Genomic DNA, 20,891 nt, shown 5'->3' with positions numbered 1-20,891 from the left:
CCTGTATTTATTGTGATGAGTTTCTCTTTGTTTATTCCATTTATGGTTTGCAGTGCGGTGTGTTGGTCTGAGGTCATGCTATTTACACAGTGATTGCTATCTACTGTACCTACACACCCTTCGTGGAAACACAAGCCACATAAAGAGCCAAAGTGAAATGTATCTCTTGGTGGAATTGTGGCTATAGTTTCAGATTTGATGTCAAGTAACTGAAAATACCAATTTAGTCCAAAAACAACATCAACAACAATCAAAGTATAAGTGAACTGAATGACAGTTCTGGTTTGATTGTTTCCAACACACACACTACTAATACTGTAATGCAAAAAAAATCTAACACTTGTATTGTCATAAACAGATTATTATCTGTTTGAAAAAGTGGCCGCGTGACAAGATACCCTAGCGGATGCTTTTATGGCAGTAAACAAAAATAAATCAAAGTAAGTAAAAGTGAATGGACAGTAGTGCCTGTGGGGCTCGGTTTGTTCCAGCACGTTTAACACAAAAAGCCTATCCCTCTCTTGACATCCATCACACAACCAGGTCCTTACATGGGTACAAGAAAAAAGGTCACATACTTTATAATGACAGCAAAGTAGTCTGCATCTATGTGCAAAGCAAACACACTAAGAGGATATAATCTATGGTGTCAACCAGATTTTAATGCAAACGTGCAAGGGAGTGTGAAAGACAATTATTGTCCCCTTTAACTGTGGCAAGGTGACTATTATGTAATTCTAGCGTGCTCAGGGAAGGTCAGACGAGACTTATGTGACTCAGCACTAGGGTTGGGTATCGATTCTAATTTCCTCAATCGATTCGATTTCGATTCACACAAGCTCGTTTCGATTCAATTTTGATTTTTCCCCTCCCTATAAGATTGGATTTACTTCAGTTCAGTTCTATCTTCAATTGGCAATATCAAGGACACGATTAAAGACTCCACAAACAATCAATTAGAAATCAAATTTTGCTGAGGCAGTAACCAATTAAATGTAAGAAAATACTTTTAAAACTCATGTGAACAGTACATTTCAAGAAAACGGTAAGATACAACAACAAAATTGCCTTTAAAATTCTATTTTCTTATGAATTAATGGAGAAAAGATATATTAAAAATGATTTGATATCTATTATTCGATTTTTTAAACCCAGCCCTACTCAACACTACATGGTTGTACTTTATCGGGACCAACTTCACCCACTCACACTATTAGAGCAGTGGTCCTCAACCCTGGTCCTCGGGGACCGGTATCCAGTCTGTTTTCCATGTCTCCCGCAGCCAACACAGGTGATTCATATCATCAGCTAATTAGCAAGCTCTGGAGAAGCCTGATAACGATTCCCACCTGTGTTGGCTGTAGGAGACATGGAAAACAGGCTGGATACCGGTCCCCGAGGACCAGGGTTGAGGACCACTGTATTGGAGGACAAATACTTTATTTCAATGCATAATTCTGTCTAATATGGCGTAAAGAACCTGTAGTCAACTTAGCAGATCTAAGAACAAAATGATGTTATACAGTGTTTGTCCTGTAAAAACCATTCAATACTTGTCGTCTGAGTACATGAGTAAAAGCACGCCACCACAGGCAGGAGCTAAAAGGGGACAAGTGAGGGTTAAGCTGCATTCAATATTAGTTCTGTTTGAAAAAGCTGCATACATATGCAGCAGGCAAGAATCAACGCTTTAGTTAGAGGTCAACTTGTGTGCGTGCGTACAGTCGGGGAGATTATCTTTTTGTAGCAGTAAGAACATTGAAGGACAATTTGGGAAGTTCAGTTACTTGACAAGGTTTTCTAAAATTCGAGAAATGTCATTCAAATATGTAAAAGTAATGCATTTGTTGTCCTAATTGAAATAAGATGAACAGCATACTCTATTCCCAAGCATTTTTTGTGGGGAAAAGTGTTTCATCCTGCAATTTGTCACAATGCAGCACGGTGGAACACGTTACGAAAGCTTAGTCACTATTAGACGACAAATAAACTACCAATCAGAGTAAAGCTGTTTTCCACGTTCTATTTAAGGAGAACAGAAAAAGAATAGAATAATCAAATTTTTGGTCATGTACACACGTGTACATGAAATTTGACATCTGCATTTGACCCCCACCCATCAGAGTGAACAGTGGCACACATTGGAGCAGGGGGCTGCTTAAAGGGGATGTCAAATCAAAATAAAATGTTTTGACAATAATTATAGTTTATGCAGCCCCACTAGTCTAAATACGGTATTCTGGTTAATATCGTGTTAGTGGAATATGAGTTAAGCAGCAAAATCCAGTAGTTTTTATCAATATCAGAAAACGGCTGTTTTGCCTTTTGCTATCGAGTGAAAATTACATCACAGTTTCACAGTTGCTCATGAGCAACTGTGATGTCATTTTCAGTCGACAGCAAGTGGCAAAATGGCCACTCCCTGAGATGGATAAAAAGGGTTGGATTTTGCTGCATAACTCATATTCCACAAGTGCAATATTAATCAGAACGTCATGTTTAGACTAATGAGGTCACTTATCACACATTATTGTCAAGAAATGTTTAATCTTGAAAAAAGCGTTCCTCAACATCTCCCAGAAGTGTCGGAAAGACAATACATACTGAACAATAATAATGTTTCAGTCCTCCAATTTGATATTCTGCCACCTTTATAGCCCTGCCTTGAGCAAATGTAACTCGAGAGCTAAGTCTTTGTATTGGACACTGGAGCTGTCTTTGTAGATGTTAAAAGAAGGTGGAGGACTTTAACCTGCACGTGCAATGTAAGACTGCTCAGTAAAATAGGGGGAAGGGATATCACACGCAGTTAAGCTGGAAAATGATTGAACGGAGTCTCCTTTCCTCTCTAAAGCCTCCGGTTGATTTGTTTCAACTGTTTCAGGTGAATTCAGATGCAACACTAACCCCAATATTGAGGCATCAGCATATTTTTAAAGTACCAGTAATAGAAAACAGCAACTTACTTCAAAAATAAAGAGGATGGAGTCCAGCTCCTCCCTTTGAGACTTGATCCCTGAGAAAATCAAGTAAGGTGTTTCAGATTCACCATGCAATAGTGTGGTTATTGCTGAGGAAATTCCTGTTAGCAGTGACAATCACCAAGTGTAACTATAACAATTTGCTATACTGGTGGGAGATACGGGGAACATTTATTATTTTTGTGACAAATAACAGGGAAATAATTACTTGCATTTGTGTGGTACATGAAGGTCAAGTTGAGAGTGTGAAATTCAGAAATATATATAATAAAAAAAAAATTGAACCCACCTTTTTGTTTTAAGTTGCTTTCCAGTGTAATGAAATTTTCATAGAAGATAAAATAAATCTGTGAACCATTGATCTCGAAGAACAGCTTCAGCTCACTCTTGTCAATGATATCTGTAAAAGAGAAAGCAAATCCTAAATGCATTGTAGTATTGAACATACCGGTACGGTACCAAGCGACATGGGTGAACAATTGCAAAAAAATGAATAAATGCAGTCGGCAACTCACAACCACACACCAGGCGTTTGATATGGGGTTTGTATATGATGTACTTGTGTGCCAGCTAATTGATTATCGCTGGTTAATCATGCTGATAATAACAGAAATCTATTGTGGCCTTCTGCTGTTACCAAATGGCGAACCCTGTTTCATATTGGACCATAATGTTGTTTTTTGAGCATTAACCCTAACCCTAAGCCTAAATGCTCAGGGAAATGACCATTGTTAGTCAGTGTTTTTTATGGATGGCAGACACTAGTTCAAGTATATAATCACATCACGATTCCACATACACAAAGTGTAAATCCCAGCTGGATCAGAATATATTTTCACACAAAAATGCAGTAAACCAAATTCAACTGCCTGGAAAAAAAAATTATGTCAGGGAAGCAGAGACATTGCGGGTTAAAAGTAAGAATCTTATTGGGTTTAGGAAGTGAGGGGCCTGATTCATATGCAACATCATGTGTCAAGCAATGTCAGACCCTTCAGATTCACTGCTGTCTTTTTGCTTAAAGATCCCAAAACCGTCACTGAAGCATGACACATGAAGGGAAAGACGAACACACTATCCTCGACACAAAGCGAGAATCTCACAGGGAAACAATAGTGTGGAAATTCCGACAACTCCGAGTGGGTAAACAGCCGCCATATGTCAAGAACTGATGTATGAGCGAACCACGATTCATCAGGTATGGACTGAAAGCATGACGGAATGTATGGTAGTATATAATGCAACAACATACATTTAAACACAAAAAAACAACAGTTAAAAATAATGTCATAGACGTGCGTAAAAATGCCACACAAAAAAACTCCCCCACTTGCTTCGTTCTTGTGTTGAGATCATCAGGCTCACACACATTTTTAACCAAAAAGTGGGCGTTACAAAATGTGCTAAAAAAAAACAAGCCTAAAATCACAACTTGGTCTTTTTGGGTGGGAATTTGTATAGACATAATTTTTATGTTCAGATTCAGAACTATAAAATAAGTGCCAATGTTCACCCAATAAGTCCCTTTATCCTATTTTCGAAAGCTTTCTATCATTGGAATGCTTACTAAACACTGAAACAGACAGGCGGGCTACAGAAACATCACAAAGGATCTGGCAAACTGAGTCCAAAAAAAATGTCTAATTTCAAATTTGGCAATAATATAAAAAATAGATGCTGGTAATCAATAACATAGATTTTGAAAAACTGGCCATACTTAAGTTTTTCAAGTGGCATTTGTCATCTCTAAGCATGTGATATGTTGTCTGAGTCTTACACAAACACAAACCCACAAAACCCCTCTGATGACACATGGGTGATGTGGAATAGATATTTTCAAATTTCAAAATAAAGCCCAAATTTCAAAATAAAGCACACAACCCCAGTCAGAGAATGTGACATAGGCGCATGGACCGTATATCCTGCTGCTGACTGCTCTAATTCCAAAAGTATTTTTTATGGGCTGTCAACTCACATAAACTCTAAAACAAACATCCCACACCAATCGCAGTGCAAAGGTTATGACATTATTTTCCAACCTCGGACTAAATAAATTTGGAATTCTCACAAATATTATCCTGCTAACCACGGAGGGTCTCACTGTGGGCAATAGTGACGCCTTAAAAGATTGAACTGCTACTCACTATGAAACCATGACATGGTGGTGAATAATTTCACAAAATGAAGCCATCTGGTAGGCAAAGAGGTATTATGCTAATCTTCTGATGAATAATTAGTGCATCTTTGTGTTGGTTTCCCGTGAACTGCCTTTGAACTGGTTATGCCAGACAAACGCTAGCAGTGTGCACACTGGGCTTGTTTGCAGAGAGGGTGAAGGTCATCTCCTGTAGTGTGCTGAAGCAGCCAATGATCTATTTACAGCCATCAGGCTACTACATCCACATTACAGTTAAAGCTTACTTAGCAAACACAATCAACTTTTTTTTTTAATACACGCCTTTCATGTTTGAACCACATTTAGCAATCTGAGAAGCTGTGTGTGAGACATTTATACCACCTGCATTATTGATATGCCATGCGCAAAACCACAAGCAAAGAGCCCCTGATATAAAAACCCTCATTAGCATTAGCCCCGTGCTTGCTGACAGTGCAGGTGCTCCACACTGATGCCAAAATGGAGATGAGGGGAGAGCAAAGGAATCCTTTTGTGGCAATTAATGTTAAAATCAGACACAGAGGACTGTTTTAAAGAATCAAATCAGAGAGGTTGATTGAGCTAGCTAATCACCTAGCACTATACCCCAACACTGATGGGAGAGATTCGATTGCAAGCTGGAATAACGGTGCTAATATCTGCCATGTGTTATTCTTATTAAACTAGGAACATCTTCTGATATTAGTATTATTTACCTCCATATCATGTACACATGCCTCATGGTCATTGATTAATATTCTGGTTACACTTAAGCTCTACAAAGCACTCTCCTAACAAAATCTCTTTTATGGTAATCCATGCACTCTGACTTAATTTTGCAAGGGCCAATTAAGAAGTTAGTCTGTTGTGTATCATCTTCTGAACATTAAAAATAAGTGGATTGTGAATGGCCAAATAGGAATGATTAGTGTGCCTGTCTGTATTTACAAAACTATTAAAAATGATGACAAAAAAATTATTGCATAGTGCATGCAAATGTAATTTACTCCAATATCATAAATCTATTTGGCAGAAATCTGCATTAAGTAAATCAGTGACGTACACAATTCTGAACATTGTTTGTGTTGCATACACTATCACTTCATTATAATACAACTGTGCTAAACACAGCATGAACGCTTCTCGACTCGCAGTCCTAGCTGCGTAACAGATTGGGCCCTTTGAGTCTTCTTAAGGCACAGCGCGATACCCGGGAGGAACTCGCAAGAACTGGCCAAGTCTGACCTTATCCCAGTCTGAGTTCATACATTCTGGAGTGGTTCATGTCGTTGACTAGCTCATAGCACAAATAAAATAAAATAAAATAAAATAAATGTTATATATATATATATATATATATATTATTTTTTTTTTCTATATTTCTATATCTCTATATATCTCTATCTATCTATCTATCTATCTATATCTCTCTATCTCTACCATCTCTACTATCTATCTATCTATCTCTCTATATCTATATATATCTCTCTAGATAGATAGATCGATAGATAATTCCGAGAAAGCACTGAATTTCAGTCCTTGCAGTCATGAACTGAAACAGGCCAACATTTCATAATCAGCAAAATGCACTTTGTACCAGTCAGATTCAATTCGCACATGACACACTTAACCAAAATAGAGTGGACACGTCAGACTGTTGTATCGTGGTGAATGACATTAAAGTAAATTAACATCTGAATTTGATGGAAGATTGTCCCCTATTTACACCACAAGATTGAAAATAACAATTGTCATTGTCATGAGACCTGAGTTGTATTTTTTTTATGCCATAAATAACACAGGCAACCACAACCAATGGAAGGTTGGAGGGTGACATTGGGAAACTCATTGAAACGAGACAAACTGGTTTTTGATGTGCTTTGTAAAACAAACCGCCACTTTCTAACACAGAAAATTGGTCTATTCTCCGCTACAGGTTAGGTTTCTGTCCTTTAAAAATGTCATATACAATACACCAACTATCTCATTATGACCCATTGCACATTATATTGATATCCAAGAGCACACACTGTAGCAAATACTGTCTTTACGAACAAAATAGTGTTCATTTTGGTTTGACGATACAATATTAACAATACGTTACAAGTTACATCAACACAAAATAATTTGTGGTTGTGTTTGGCAGAGAACTGCTCTGCAATGCACTGAAAGTAGGTCCTGAGAATTTGGATTAATGAAGTATATGCGCAACCAACTTCTGCATTCTGGAAAAAGTGAAAGCACTTCCTTCCAGCACAGGTAAATGGCGGAAGCCTTTATCAGGGGGATGGGAACAAAGCACGCATGGGGTATATGTCACAGAGAAGGCGGGACTTCCGGAAAACCCCCCAAAACATAATAATATTATATAATAATAATAATATTTCAGGATACTGTTGCGTTATACACATGACAACAGATCAGATAGTCAACACGAATGAAAAAAGTGAAGACATTCAAGTAGCAGCACAGCGTACAGCAAGCACTGCTGTGTCCATTTATGTCAGGCTTCCGTAAAGTTCATTCGTGTTGTTTATTTTTATTTTTTTACCTCGCATAAGGAGACTCGACTTCAGTGGATCGCTGCCATACTCAGAGACAAAGATGTGGTGCAATGGCATGCCGCACGATACACGTCACCACACTTTATTAATATTCATGACGGTAGCGAGAGGGGTCAAACTCGGCGGGCCAGTCATGCTAGACGCATTTAAACAGTCTACAAGCAAGACGTCTACTGAGCTAAACCTACTCATTCTGTCCATGGATGATGCCCCTGGTTCCAAATTCACTGGTATATACGTTGAAGAACATACTTCAGTTGAAGAGATGGTTTGAGTGTAGAGGGCTGAAAAAGACGGGAAAAAGAGCCGTGTAGCGATCGCAATTCTACTCAGAAATTCTTTGGCACAACCAACAACACTGGCTATATTTCAATTATTTTCAATTATTTTGTCCTTCCCGCTTATAAGGCTGCTTCTTTAATTCAGAAAAGGCCCTACAGATAAATTTTCATACGTCACAGCATGCCAAGATTTATATGAAAGGCAAAAAAATAAAAAAAATATTCAGGCAGTAAGCAAGACAGGTCCGAATAACAGTGACATATGAAGGTGAAAGGCTTCACTTTGCTGGCCTTAAACTGGTCTTTTGGACGTCCGCACAAGTTGATCCCCGTTCACATTTATCCCTCTGAATTTTTGGCTTCGGGAAACGAATAAAGAACACATCCTTCATATGTTGACGGTCGTAGTGTCTGGAGTCGTTTCTTTAAATTCCATAACAGCAGTGTTTATCTGCATGTTTTTTTTTTTACGCAGATACAAGAGAATAAAACAAGCAATACTAACCTGGCTTGTCTGCGAGCGCACCTCTATGTTGACCCCCTTCCTGTTCACGCTGCTGAAGTCACGTGGCCTTGCGGTCGAAAAATAGCGTTCGTGCAGTACCCCATTGTTTCCCACACCATGTTAATACTTGGGCAAGCCACCCAAGTAAACTGGCCACCACCCAAGAAATTTGCAAAAAAAATTTATGATAAATATAATAATAATTTAAAAATATATATTTTACGTGTCGTGACCGGATATACTGCATGTTAGTTCGCTGTCACTTTGTGGATCGTGATGCTAGGGGAGACGTAGTAACAAGACTGATACCCACTCCTGACACTACAAGATTACAGATGACAAGATTCAAGCGACACAATTTAATTTGAATATAAAAGTAGACTGAAGAGCAACCTTGGAAAACATTTCCTTGGGCTAAAAATTGTCATCTACAGACAAACGTGCAACTGTTATCATCCATAACACTATACACTTAATTTTTTTCCATGGAGCCAGTTTTCATTGTAAATTGAAAAAGTCATTGGGGTACAAATGCATAGTGGTAGACAATGACAATGCGCCTCATGAGATTTTTTTCCTCACTCAATCCAATGCATGTAGAGGGCAAAGACATAGATATATGTCTCCTTTTCAGGAGTAGCAGTGTTCGTTTTCTTCTTTTTTGGGGGGGGATTTCATTGTTTATTCTCATTCTGTCATCATAAATCAAACAGTATATTCCACAATACACACACTATAAAAATCAACAGTCATACTGATTGGTGACAGAATGGCATTTTTCTTTTTCAACTCAAAAGCAACCGTGGGAGTCTTGAAGTTTGCTATGTGAATCACATTTATTATTATTATCAAAGAAAAGAAGGAATGCGTGAGAGAGAAAAAAGGAAAGCACCCCATTTTCTTTTTTTTTTTCTTTTTTTTCTTTCTTTTTTTTTTTTTTTTTTTTTTTTCTTCTTTTAAGAGCTCAGTATTGTTCATTCGGAAATGTCATCATCATTGCTCTTTTTTTTTTTTCAAATATATATATATATATATATATATATATACACATATATACATACATATATACATATATACATACACACATACATACATTTTTTTTTTTTGTGTGTGTGTGGGTGAGTATGTGTGTGTGCGTGCGTGCGTGCGTGTGTTTGTTAGCTCACCAGAAAACCTATTAGAAAAAAAAAAAAATCTCATACCGTTCACCTAAATCGAACACCAGGAGACCCGAGGGGACCGAAGAAAACCAAGGAAGGTGAAATCCAGCACCGACCAGACACCCCCCACCAGAACTCCTCCCCAGCCCAAGAAACATCCAGACCCCAACAAATCCAAAAAACATAAAATCAGGGAGGCCTCAAGAGACCAACGGAGAGACCGAGAAAAGGAAGGAAGGACAGACGAAGCCGCGTGAGATCCGAGACACCAGCCTCCACCGATTCAATAACCTGAGGAGGAAACAGATTGTGTCTGAGTTTCGGTAGATGCTGGTGTGGTGGATCTGGCATGCATGAAAATCTCCACCAAAGAGGGGAGCCGTCCACCCCCGCCGGAACAGAGCAAGCGCAACACCTCAGGGCCCCCCAGGCCGCGGCAGCGCCAAAGGACGACCCCCGGGCCCCACCAGGGCCACCGGCCGGAGAGCAAACCCAGGAGCAGGAGCGCCCCCCGCCCCAACACGGCCCGCGCCCCCGGCCCAACGCAGCAGGACGGGGCACTGCAGGCCCACCAGGCACCCCACCGGCCCCCAACCCCCGCCCCCCAACAACCCCCCGCCCCCCATCCACCCCCGCCACCCACCCCAACCCAGCCCCAGCCGCCCCCATGCCCCCAATCCCCCAGACACCCCCCACCCCCAGCACCCCCCCACCCCGCAACCCCCACCACCGCCCCCCCCCCAACAAAGCCGCCCCCCCCCCCGACCCCACCCCGACCAACCGGCAGCCCCCCAACCCCCAGCCCCCGGGGACCACCCGCACCCAGGCACCGGCGCCGAAGAGGGGCCGGACAGCGGAGCGGAGAGGGCAGCCGCGCCCACCCCACCCCCCGCCGTGTGGAAGGACGGAACACCGGGGGCAGAAGGGGGAGATGGGGGCACCGGAGGGCGGCCGACACCCCCGAACCCCAGGCCCAGCGGGGGAAGGCCCCGGTCGTCACCCCAGCGTTCTTTGTGAAAATTAACCCCTGTTACTGAGTCCGCCAGCTCGCGGACTGGCGAACTCTACCCCTAAACCGTGAATGTGACCCCACCCAGTGTATATACAAGTGTGTGTGTGTGGTGCATTAAAATTAGGAGCAGGTGAACCGGAGCCGATGGAAATGATATTCCCACGCTCCGATCCACCCGCCACCCAAGCATGTTGCTGAGTGTATGTGGTGCATTAAAAAAAATAGATAGGGCGGGGGGGCGGGTGGCGACACGGACAGGGGACCGCAGCACTGCTCTATACTGCGGCCCCCAACCGATGGCACCCCCACAAGCCCCCCCCCCACCCACAAGTTGTGTGGTGTATTAAAATTGGAGGGGAGTTGTAGGGTGAAGACGGTGTTTCCACCCTACCCCACCCCCCAAAGTGTGTTATGTGCCCTATATGTCTATAAAAGTGTATTGTGCAAACCTAGTGTAGTGAGTTAAGAGGTGTGACCAGCGGGGCCCCCCCCAACCGGGCGGGGGCAGGAGGCGCACCGGCCCACCAAGCACCCCATTTTCTAATTTCTTCATTCTCTTAAAGTGAGCGCTTGTGGAGAGGCTAATTGTGATATTTCTCTGATTTAACAAAAAAATACATATTTTTGGAGTGAAAAATCATCCATCCTCACCACAGAGTTCCACTCCCTTTAATTGTATTGCTAGTTACAAAACGAGATCAGAGAGGTAGAAGGTGCAAAATAACATTCATATAGCCAAGATAAATAGAAAATGTATTTAAGTAATTTCTCCAAAACTGTTAACAGAACAGTTAAGGGTGGAGCTTATCAATACACCAGTGTTTCTAACCTCAGGGCCAATTTAGTGCCAGTGCTTGGTATCCATCCCGACTCTAGTTTCATGATCATCAAGGTCAGTGTAGGGCATTAGATCATTTTCACATTTTACTATTAAGAGTGCCTTGTTAGTAAGCTGTTTACGTATTATTTAGATTCTACTTAGATAATGCTGTCAGAAAAACGGACTTACTCGGCAATGCTGACCCTTAATTTGGCTGATGTGGTTACGGCCCTCGACTCGTCGCTCTTGACCTCTTATCTTCATGTGGTGACAGCTGGTCACAAGATGGGCATCTCCTCCGAGCATCACCACTATTTTCCTAACATTCTCACTCACTCGAACTCGCACAGTCCTGAGGAATATCCATTTGCGCAGCCCCTCTGATTCTTGGTGACTTGCAGTGAGCCAAGCAGTGGGAGCTTTGCAGGCCTCCTGTAATTAACAACCTCAGCCAAATCCAGCCAGGCATGACCAGCAAATTAACATGCAGCCGCTTTCGCACTCTGTCCCACAGATCTGCTCAGTGAGCAGAAAAACAATATGGAGCCACTCTGAAAATAGCTCTAACCCATTGCATTCTTATTTAAATAGTTTAACATAAAATTAAGTATGACTTTAACAAGATGTTTTTATTTTTATACTGGAAAAAAAAAAACACCACAAAAGGAAATCAGTGAAAGATTTAGAAAGAGAATTTATTGCAACAAAGCGGTGACCATGAAAAAGTACTCTTTGTTCTGGTTCTCTGTTTTCAGTATAGAATGGCAAAATCAAGAAAAAGTCAACATCCGTAATAAAAGATTGTCTTCATAAGATCATGTCCAGTCATCATTTCCTCAAATCCAACAGCAATGAAATGTCTCATTGACACCTAGTTGACCCATTTCAAAGCTCACAGTTTTTCTCTCCATATTGACAATTGCAGAGCTGGACTAAACCGGTGTTACATCGGCCCTTCATTGACGGATGCCCACCTTTCGGCGAGTACTTCTGCATTTTCGACGAGTGCTTTAAGACGCAAAGCCTCGTAAAAATACACGGGCTGAGAGGACGTAAACCTGCTTCAGACGGTGCTCACTGCTCAGTCCGTGTATTTTCGAGGCTTCGCGTCATGAAGCACTTGCCGAAAATACGGAACAACATCCACCAATGACGGGCCAATACAACGACAGTTTTGCCCAAACAATCATGCAGTAGGCCCGTGCCAAAAGGTCAAAAGGCTGTGTCAATGTGTCATGCTGGATCACACTATCATTGAAGCTCATACCAATAACATCACTCGCTCCACTTATTTTCACTTTGGCATCTATCTATATCTTCAAGTAGCACAGTCATCACGTCAATGCCTTTTTAACTTCCAGATTTGATTACTGCAAAATTAAAACCGCTCCTCTTTGGTCTCAAAGAAAAACTGCTCTGTAAGCTACAACTGATTTAGATTTTGCTGTCTGCATAATCATAAACACCCCATCCATCCAACGCAATGCACCTACCCTCGCAATAGTTACGCTGGCTTTGAGTAAAATATGGTCCACTCCAGACTTCAGAATACTGCTTCTGCTCATCATAACCTTGCCCCTCTATACCTCTGACCTGTATGACACCTAGAGACCAATACACTGGCTGTTACACTCAGATCGTCTTCACCATTCCCCTTGCCCATTTAACCAGCCCTTTTGCCATCGATGGTATTCGTCTTTTCTCTGGTATCACCTCAAAAAGGTAAACAAAGAAGAGACCTTGCAGGATTTGATTTGATTGTGATAAACTGGCATCACACATGATTTCTGAGTTTTTGTGTTACTTTTGAGATATATTTTTTCTAGAAGACTTTAGTCTGTTTCTAATCTGTACCTTGACCTTTAGGGTGTTCATTTATAGAGGTTTCCCACATTAAAGGTAATGATTTTCAATTCATGTGTATTTTATGTCTTTTTTTGTTAGTTTTCCAGTCAAGGGAACATACTATGGGCAACGTTATGTTAACGTTATGTTAAAAAAAATAGGAATAGACTGGATATTGGTGCCAATATTTGGCATTTCGACAAATATCAGCATTAGCCTTTTAAAAAAATTTAATTAAATATGACGGCCAATAAAAGCTCAATTTAACTGTGCTAACCTCAGGGAACTGTTTACTGGTATTTTAATTTTCAGTTACCTTCATAATAGATGCTTCTGACCCTGGAAAGTCTCGGGCACCTAGAGTTATTGTTTGACATTGAAACAAAGATTATTTAAGTTGTTTTGACATTTTGGAGAAAAAAAAAGTTACTCTTACTGTAGAAAACAATAGGGATCTATGGTATTTACTTCTTTAATTTTTCACTTAACTTTTTAACTTTTCCTCAACTTTTTGTTAGAATTGTATAACAACGATGCCTATAAAAATAAATAAATCAGAACACAAGATGTTACAAATTTGAAAAATTGTTCAACCAAAAGGCTGTAACAATCACACATTTTAACAAAGTTAAAAGTTGGAAATTGGAATTTGTATTTTTGTTCTAAGTTTCTATCCATCCATTTTCTTAACCGCTTGTCAAGGGTCGCGGGGGGCGCTGGTGCCTATAGCAGCTGGTTTCGGGCAGTAGGCGGGGTACACCCTGAACTGGTTGCCAGCCAATCGCAGCGTTCTAAGTTTGACATATTTTTGTAGATTGTACTTAAAATGAGTATCAGCTCAACTATTGGCCTCCTTGACTACAAATAATCGGTATCAGCCTTGAAAAAAAAACCACATCTGTCTATTTTTAGTTAAAAACCTGCTGGCGTTACATATTTTCCAGTCAGCAAACACACACAGTCCATGACAGCAAAATGAATTGTAGATGTTGATGAAAATATAACACCATGATTCAATATTCCCATTAGTTCTCGTACCGCACACTAGCGCATCACTCAGCAGTGCTTCATGTCCACACAGGAACCAGCAGCACTGGGAGGAAATCCTTTGCTAAAAACATGGTGGACTCACTGATGGTTGGGTGGTACTGGTGGGGGTGGCAAGAACATGCAAGCTGCACTACTCAATTGCTGCCGCTGGACAAACAGACTAGCTTTATCTTTAACTGCACACACGGGAAAGAAAAACATGCAGTCAGACAGTCTTGTTTTGACCTCCACTTTGTGTTGCAATGCACATGACATTGAACTCAGGACAAGTGCAGTAAAATGGCACATGAAACAACTGTTCCAGAATTTTTGGGCATTACAGGGGCATTTGACATCACAGATTGCATGGGGGGGGGGGGGGGGGCAATAGTGTATTTTAAATCAATACAACAGCAACAGCATGTCAGTAAAAGTGTTTGCAAATGGGTTAGAACTGGGACAAGCCTAATAGATAGCAGATGCTCACTTATAGGCCTGGTTACTGTGAAACTTTCAACAATACATTTTGCAAGAGATTAAACTAAGCAGAAGTGCATATCCACAAGAAATACATCAGCCTAAAAATGGGATTTGCATTCAAAATGAATGCTTTAATTAATAACAGTTCACAACAGTTTGGTCAGTCAGGAGGATTGATACTCCTCCCACGTGAGTGCTTAGCAAATCAACCAAGGAAAGTCCCCATGCAAGGAAGAAAGTTAAACAAACATATGATGTTGTACTTCAAAATATAAAAACATCAAATGCACATCAGTTCAGCTTGCTTGTATGTCAATAGTTTGTTTTTATTCACTGCAGGTCTCATCTAAAGTCACCTATCCCAGCTGAGTTTGGGCGAGAGGCAGAATTGACCCTGAACCGGTTGCCAGTCAATGTCAGGGCGCATATACACTTGTGCTTGAAAGTTTACATACCCTTGAGGTATGTAAAAAACACAACTGCAAATGTACAAAAGTTCAACGTCACTCATTGACGCAAAAATGCTATGAATCGTCACCAAAATTCACACGCACATCTCTACTCATGTCGACTTCAACCTCTGAAATTATCAGAACAATTGCCACAGAATTTTGTTTTTTATGGGCATTAAGCTTTTGTCTCACCATGCAGTACGCTTATAAGTTTACATACCCCTATAGTATGTGAACTTTCAAGCACAACTGTAGTATATATTTTTGGAAGATCGGAGTAAGCCACAGTACCCGAAGAAAACCTACAAAAGCAAGGGAGAACATACAAACTCCACACAGGAAGACCAGAGGCAACATTCAAACACGAATCAACTGTGACAAAAACATGCTTACTAGTAGTCCACTGTGCTGCTAATGTCTTTAATAGTGACTGCATTCCAAGTAACGTCACATGATACTCTTGAAAAAAAATCTACAAAAAAATGACACCAGTCTTTTTTGCCCAGAAAAAATATATAGTTGGTGACTTACTGCAATTGCATCACTTCCTTTGGTGCTATCAGTCACACAGGGACATTTCAAATTTAACTGCAAAGGACATTTAAAGTCTGTTGCTAGTGCTACAGGGGCAAATAGCTTGGTGGTGGTTTCCCCCTTGGCATAAATATATATTGATGAATGTCATGCGAAAAATTTACTTATAAAAATAAAGGTCTGTCCCAAATACATGACCACCACATCGAATATTACAGAATTTAGTAAGTTATAATGCATTCAATATGTTATTATGTTCCTTACCTTGGCTTAATTAAGAGATTTTTTTTTTCTAAAAAGGCTCCCTTAAATTTTAATTGCAGGCCCCCGGTATATCAAAATACTTAGTGTAGTAAAAATGGTCTTCAGTCATACTTTTAATAAGATTCATGAAACACAGCACCCCTAGCGCTAATATTAATTGCATTTATGCTGCCCATAATTCAATTTAGTCCACTGTCTCCATCTTCACAATGTCCCCAAGTACACACTGACCCACATTTATCTGTGTTAAGGGCAAGTGTTATCGAGTCCACCATATGTTAGCAGTCTTCCTACGTAGGTGTCTAGCTTCAATGTTCACTCTTAACTGAAATGAAATTGAATTTAAGCAAGTATGTGTATATGCAGGGCTCAGTAACATTTTCTTAGTAGGAGCACAGTGGTCCTGAACCTGACATTTTAGGGGCTCAAGTTGAAAATTCAGCGGCGCAAAAGAGTCGCCAATGGACTTGCAATGTAAATATTGATATATATACATGGGTGGAAGAGTAGAGTATAAGTGTGTCAGCAACAAAAAACATTCAAGGGTAACTTTAGATGACACACATCACGGATAATACACTAACATTGTATGAACAATGAATTAAGGTTAATGTTACTGCAGTAAGACTACTTCTTTGTGGTAGCATGTTTACATCACCTGCAAATACTTTATTTAAGACACTGGTAGAGGAGCATGGATGTAATTATTTCCACTGGATTTTTGCATCTGTATTGTATTTTTATTGAGCTATAATTAATTTGTCAATCAATTAATTGTTGATTTATCGATTAATCGTTGCACTTGCACCCCTAATATATATAATGTATAGAATTCACTTCCTGGTTAGATGAAATGTTGATTGGACTTTACAAGAATGTCATACGGTCTCGAGATTGAGAGGTCAGTGATTCCATTTCAGTTTGAAAATTATTATTTACAACAAAGAAAGTTGAACTAGCTATGCTAGTGATGGAGAGTGACAGGAAAACCAATGAAATGCTCTTCCATCAGAAGGCTCTTGAAGTTTGGTGATGTTTTTTTTTCTAATGTAAAATATGTACCTTAGATCAGTAAAGGTTAGGTCACTGTTGTAATTGTTTGGCAAAAATATTTCTACAACTCTTATGTGCTCTTATGTGAAAGCTGAACTTCCTCGTTAGATTAAATGTGCACAAAATGTCATATAGTTGCAACTGTAGTATTATTTTCAAATGCTGTGCAACTTGATGTCAGTTGCTCCAGGCAATAAAGATGAGCTATTAGTATTCTCACTTGAGCTTTAAGCCTAAATTGCCTTCTACTTGTGTAATTGTTAACTATTTGACATACATGAATGTCATCAGTAAAGACAAATGACTGAATGAAAACAATGGTCGTGGCAGGCAACACAAAGATTGATGCTCTAACGAGGCACCGTCAGTTAGCATTGTCAGCCTCGTTAGCAGCCAGGGGAGCTAGCACCCACGTTGCATCACAATGAATTATTGTTAACGTCAAGCAAAATGCACGGACGCGAGAACGGCGAGATGAACATGCCAGAGTGCAGAGTCGAGCAATTCTGGACATGAGCGGAACCTGTCAGCCGGCTTAGTCGAGTGAGCACAGTGACAACCTGCCCGCTTGCCTGGATGAAGACAGTCGGCTTGTGCCAGTTAGCTAGCGCGACTAGCTTAGCCTCGATCGGCGATGCAGCATCAAAAAGCACGGTGTCATCGATTTCACTCACCCAACAGTGAGCGCAGGTGCTTCAGCCGCGTCAGAACATCCTTCTTTGGGTCCAAAACTTTCTGTGTAGATTTCTTGACGTCTCCATGGCCCCTTCGAGTGAACATTCCGCTGTAAATTGCAACCGTGGAAGCCGATCACCTGTGTTGTTACCATACACCGAAGCTCCAGTGTGACTGTCACTTCCCTCACCACCACTCGATGCTTGCACAGTAAACATTCGCCCGACAGCCGCCAGTGTTCCCCCCTCTTTTTTTTTCTGGCTGGAGTGTAAACACGGAAGCGCGTCTGACAGCGAGGAGTGTTCTGACTAGTGACGACTACGCCTACTGATTTAAAACCTTACATTTCAGTCAACGCGCGGACAGTTTTAATTTCAACTTTAATCTTTCGGCTACCCGTGCTATTTTATTGTATATTCCATTGCATAAACATTGTTATCCGATACCTTTCACACAATTAATCTACTTATCGCGCAGTAAATTGTCCACCAATTGAACCACGCAAAGTAGCTCTGACGGTACAGCCAGTCAATACACATTAATCTATATTTTGCGAGTGGACATAATAGATGGGGGTGGGGGTTGGGGGGTTACAATAGCGGTTGACGACTCGCGGCTCCAAAGCGCCTCCTGGTGTTTTGAAATAGAAAGTCACTGGATCAAAAAAATTTTTTTTCCCGATGTCGGTACCAGATGTGATCTTTTTTTTTTTATTGCTTTATTTAACTAATTGAAATCAAAAGCCAAACATGGCTAACATTAAGCAAACAATCATCATCACAGTACACAACAATCTCACAATAACAATAAATGAATGGGGGTGGGGGGGGGGAGGCTGGGTATTGATAGCCTTCTTATTTTTGGAAGTAGAGACTGGATCAAATTGATCAACAGCAACTTTTCCCGGTAGTGACGCATTTTTAGACGTAAGACACGTGTACTGTGTTCGCACAATGACGAAAAATATGTAAAATTCGTTTTTATACAGAATAGTTAAACTTAACATTAGTATTTATAGTTTAAATACAGTATATGCACTTTTTTTTTTAATCAGAGATATAAACGTTGGGGGATATTTGGCTTTCGGGTAAACTGAAATTTCAGGATGAACCTAAAATGCACTGTAAATTTTACATACAAGTGAATTTAACTTGATCATTTAATCTTCTCTAAACATGTGAATATACATGTCCAACAGTTCAGTGGTTCTGTAATTTTTTGCACAGCTTGCTGTTATCTAGCAAGGAGGTGTTTTATCCAATTCTCCAAGGACGTCCACTTTATATATGGCTGTGATTTTTCCAGTCTCATTGTCTGTTGCACCCTGCTGATGACACTAAATTACTCGTAATACTCCAAGCTCAACGTTAACATGTGAAAAGCATGATGAAGAGGACTTTAAATAGATACGATAGCGGAATGAATGTGAAAATGTTTTGGTCCGTCCATTTATGGATCAAACACCTGTTGTCAATTTTGCCATTCAACTCTGTTTGAGAAGATGTAGCCTATGGTACTGAAAAAAAGTTCAAGCTTTATCTTTTGAATTACTAAATTTGAGTGTTTATGTTTAAAATAAATGCAGCTTTATATAATATTCTAATTCATTGCAATGCACTTAACATAAAACAGTACATCTACCAGCACACGCAATAGTAGACTAATGCATACAACTAAATATTTTAGTCTTACTCTTAATTAATCAATTAATTATATTAACCAAGCTATTTGAACTCCCCCACTTGGATCAGGATCTCCCCAACCCGGTGAGGCACTCCATCCTTTTCTGGCTGAGGACCATGCAGATTTGGAGGAGCTGATTTTAATTTTAACCGCTTCACACTTGGCTGCAAACCACTCCAGTGAGAGTTGCAGATCTCCAGTCGATCTACGTTACTCTTACCTCTGCAGGGATAGGGTGAAGAGTCTGGTCCTCCGCTGCAACTCCAAGTGAAGCCAGTTGAGGTGGCTCGGGCATCTGGTTAGACTGCAGGAGGCCCCGGGGATTACCCAGGACATGTTTGAGAAACTATGTCTCTCGGCTGTCCTGGTAGCGCCTTGGGGAACACCCCCCCCCCCCCCCCACGACCCGACCTCAGATAGTAGTAGCGGTAGTAGAAGGATGGATGTGTGGATATATTAACCAATAATACAATAATAATAACAAAAATAACTCACTCACTCACTCACTCACACTGACACAAAGTTGTATTGAGTTTGCTTCCAGATTGATATTTCACAATTCTTCACATGGTATTATTTTTACTACTAAAAGATGATGGTATCAAACTTCAATGTTTATTCAACCCACTATAAATCTTTCTTTCTCATTCTTTACAAAAAAACAACAACAAAACAAATAAAACACAATAAAGTTATCACAGTACAGACTTTGATTTGTGAGCATATCCTACAGAGATCTGGGGGAAGCAGCTTTATATATAAAAGTTGACCAGTTGTAAAATATGTCCATATATGTGGATGGATGTTAATCAATGGAATACAGAGTGCATTTCTATTACCTTAACCAGTAAAGAAGATACATTTCACCCCATTTTCGATGCCACTAATTTGTGTGAATGAAAAGCAGATTTTGTTGTGGATATGAAAAATTTTGAGTTATTTTGATCACATGATTTTCAATATGCATTTGAAAGGACAGATTCTGATCAATAACCATACCCCAACACTTAATGAATGGATTATTTCAATTTTACTCCCTTGAGTGGTTACAATAGTTCTTTATTATATTTACCTTCTGTTTAAGATGCATTACACAATGTTGGACCACATCGAAAGTTGATTGCAGGATTTTGAGGGTGTTTATCAAATAAAGTGAATTAGCAACATAAGACTCCATCATCAGCATACAATAAATATAACCTCAATAAAAATATTGTCACATATGTTGTTTACATACAGGCAGAACAACAGAGATCCCAATAGCGCGCCCTGAGGCACACCTTTTTTTGACAGGATGGAGAGAAGAAGAAAGTCCAGCACTTTTGATAAATTGTGATTTTCCAGGCAAGTATAATTAGAGAACCAAAAAATGGCTTGTTTTGACAGACCACTGTTATA

At 40.2% G+C, this 20,891-nt stretch overlaps 1 protein-coding gene across 6 annotated transcripts in view; it reads right to left on the bottom strand.

The window, feature by feature from the left end:
* Positions 1 to 18,126, bottom strand: part of ralgapa2 (Ral GTPase activating protein catalytic subunit alpha 2) — a 103,398-nt gene extending 85,272 nt beyond the window's left edge. For 3 of the 6 annotated variants that reach the window (XM_086094420.1, XM_086094426.1, XM_086094424.1), the window contains exons 1-3: positions 17,810 to 18,125; positions 3,271 to 3,381; positions 2,967 to 3,016 (exon numbers count right to left, since the gene is read on the bottom strand). In XM_086094420.1, coding sequence (XP_085950546.1) covers positions 2,967 to 3,016; positions 3,271 to 3,381; positions 17,810 to 17,915 — 267 coding nt within the window. In that variant the 5' untranslated portion in view covers positions 17,916 to 18,125. Of the gene's footprint in view, positions 1 to 2,966; positions 3,017 to 3,270; positions 3,382 to 17,809 lie in introns of all 6 variants that reach the window. The other 3 variants (XM_086094427.1, XM_086094423.1, XM_086094425.1) reach the window with 2 other exon arrangements.
* Between the last annotated feature and the right edge of the window lie 2,765 nt (positions 18,127 to 20,891).

The sequence above is a fragment of the Leptonotus elevatus genome, chromosome 14, assembly GCF_054856555.1.
Source record: "Leptonotus elevatus isolate MCC_2025b chromosome 14, RoL_Lele_1.0, whole genome shotgun sequence".
In the NCBI taxonomy this organism is placed as follows: domain Eukaryota; kingdom Metazoa; phylum Chordata; class Actinopteri; order Syngnathiformes; family Syngnathidae; genus Leptonotus; species Leptonotus elevatus.
This window is presented reverse-complemented; position numbering and strand designations above follow the sequence as displayed.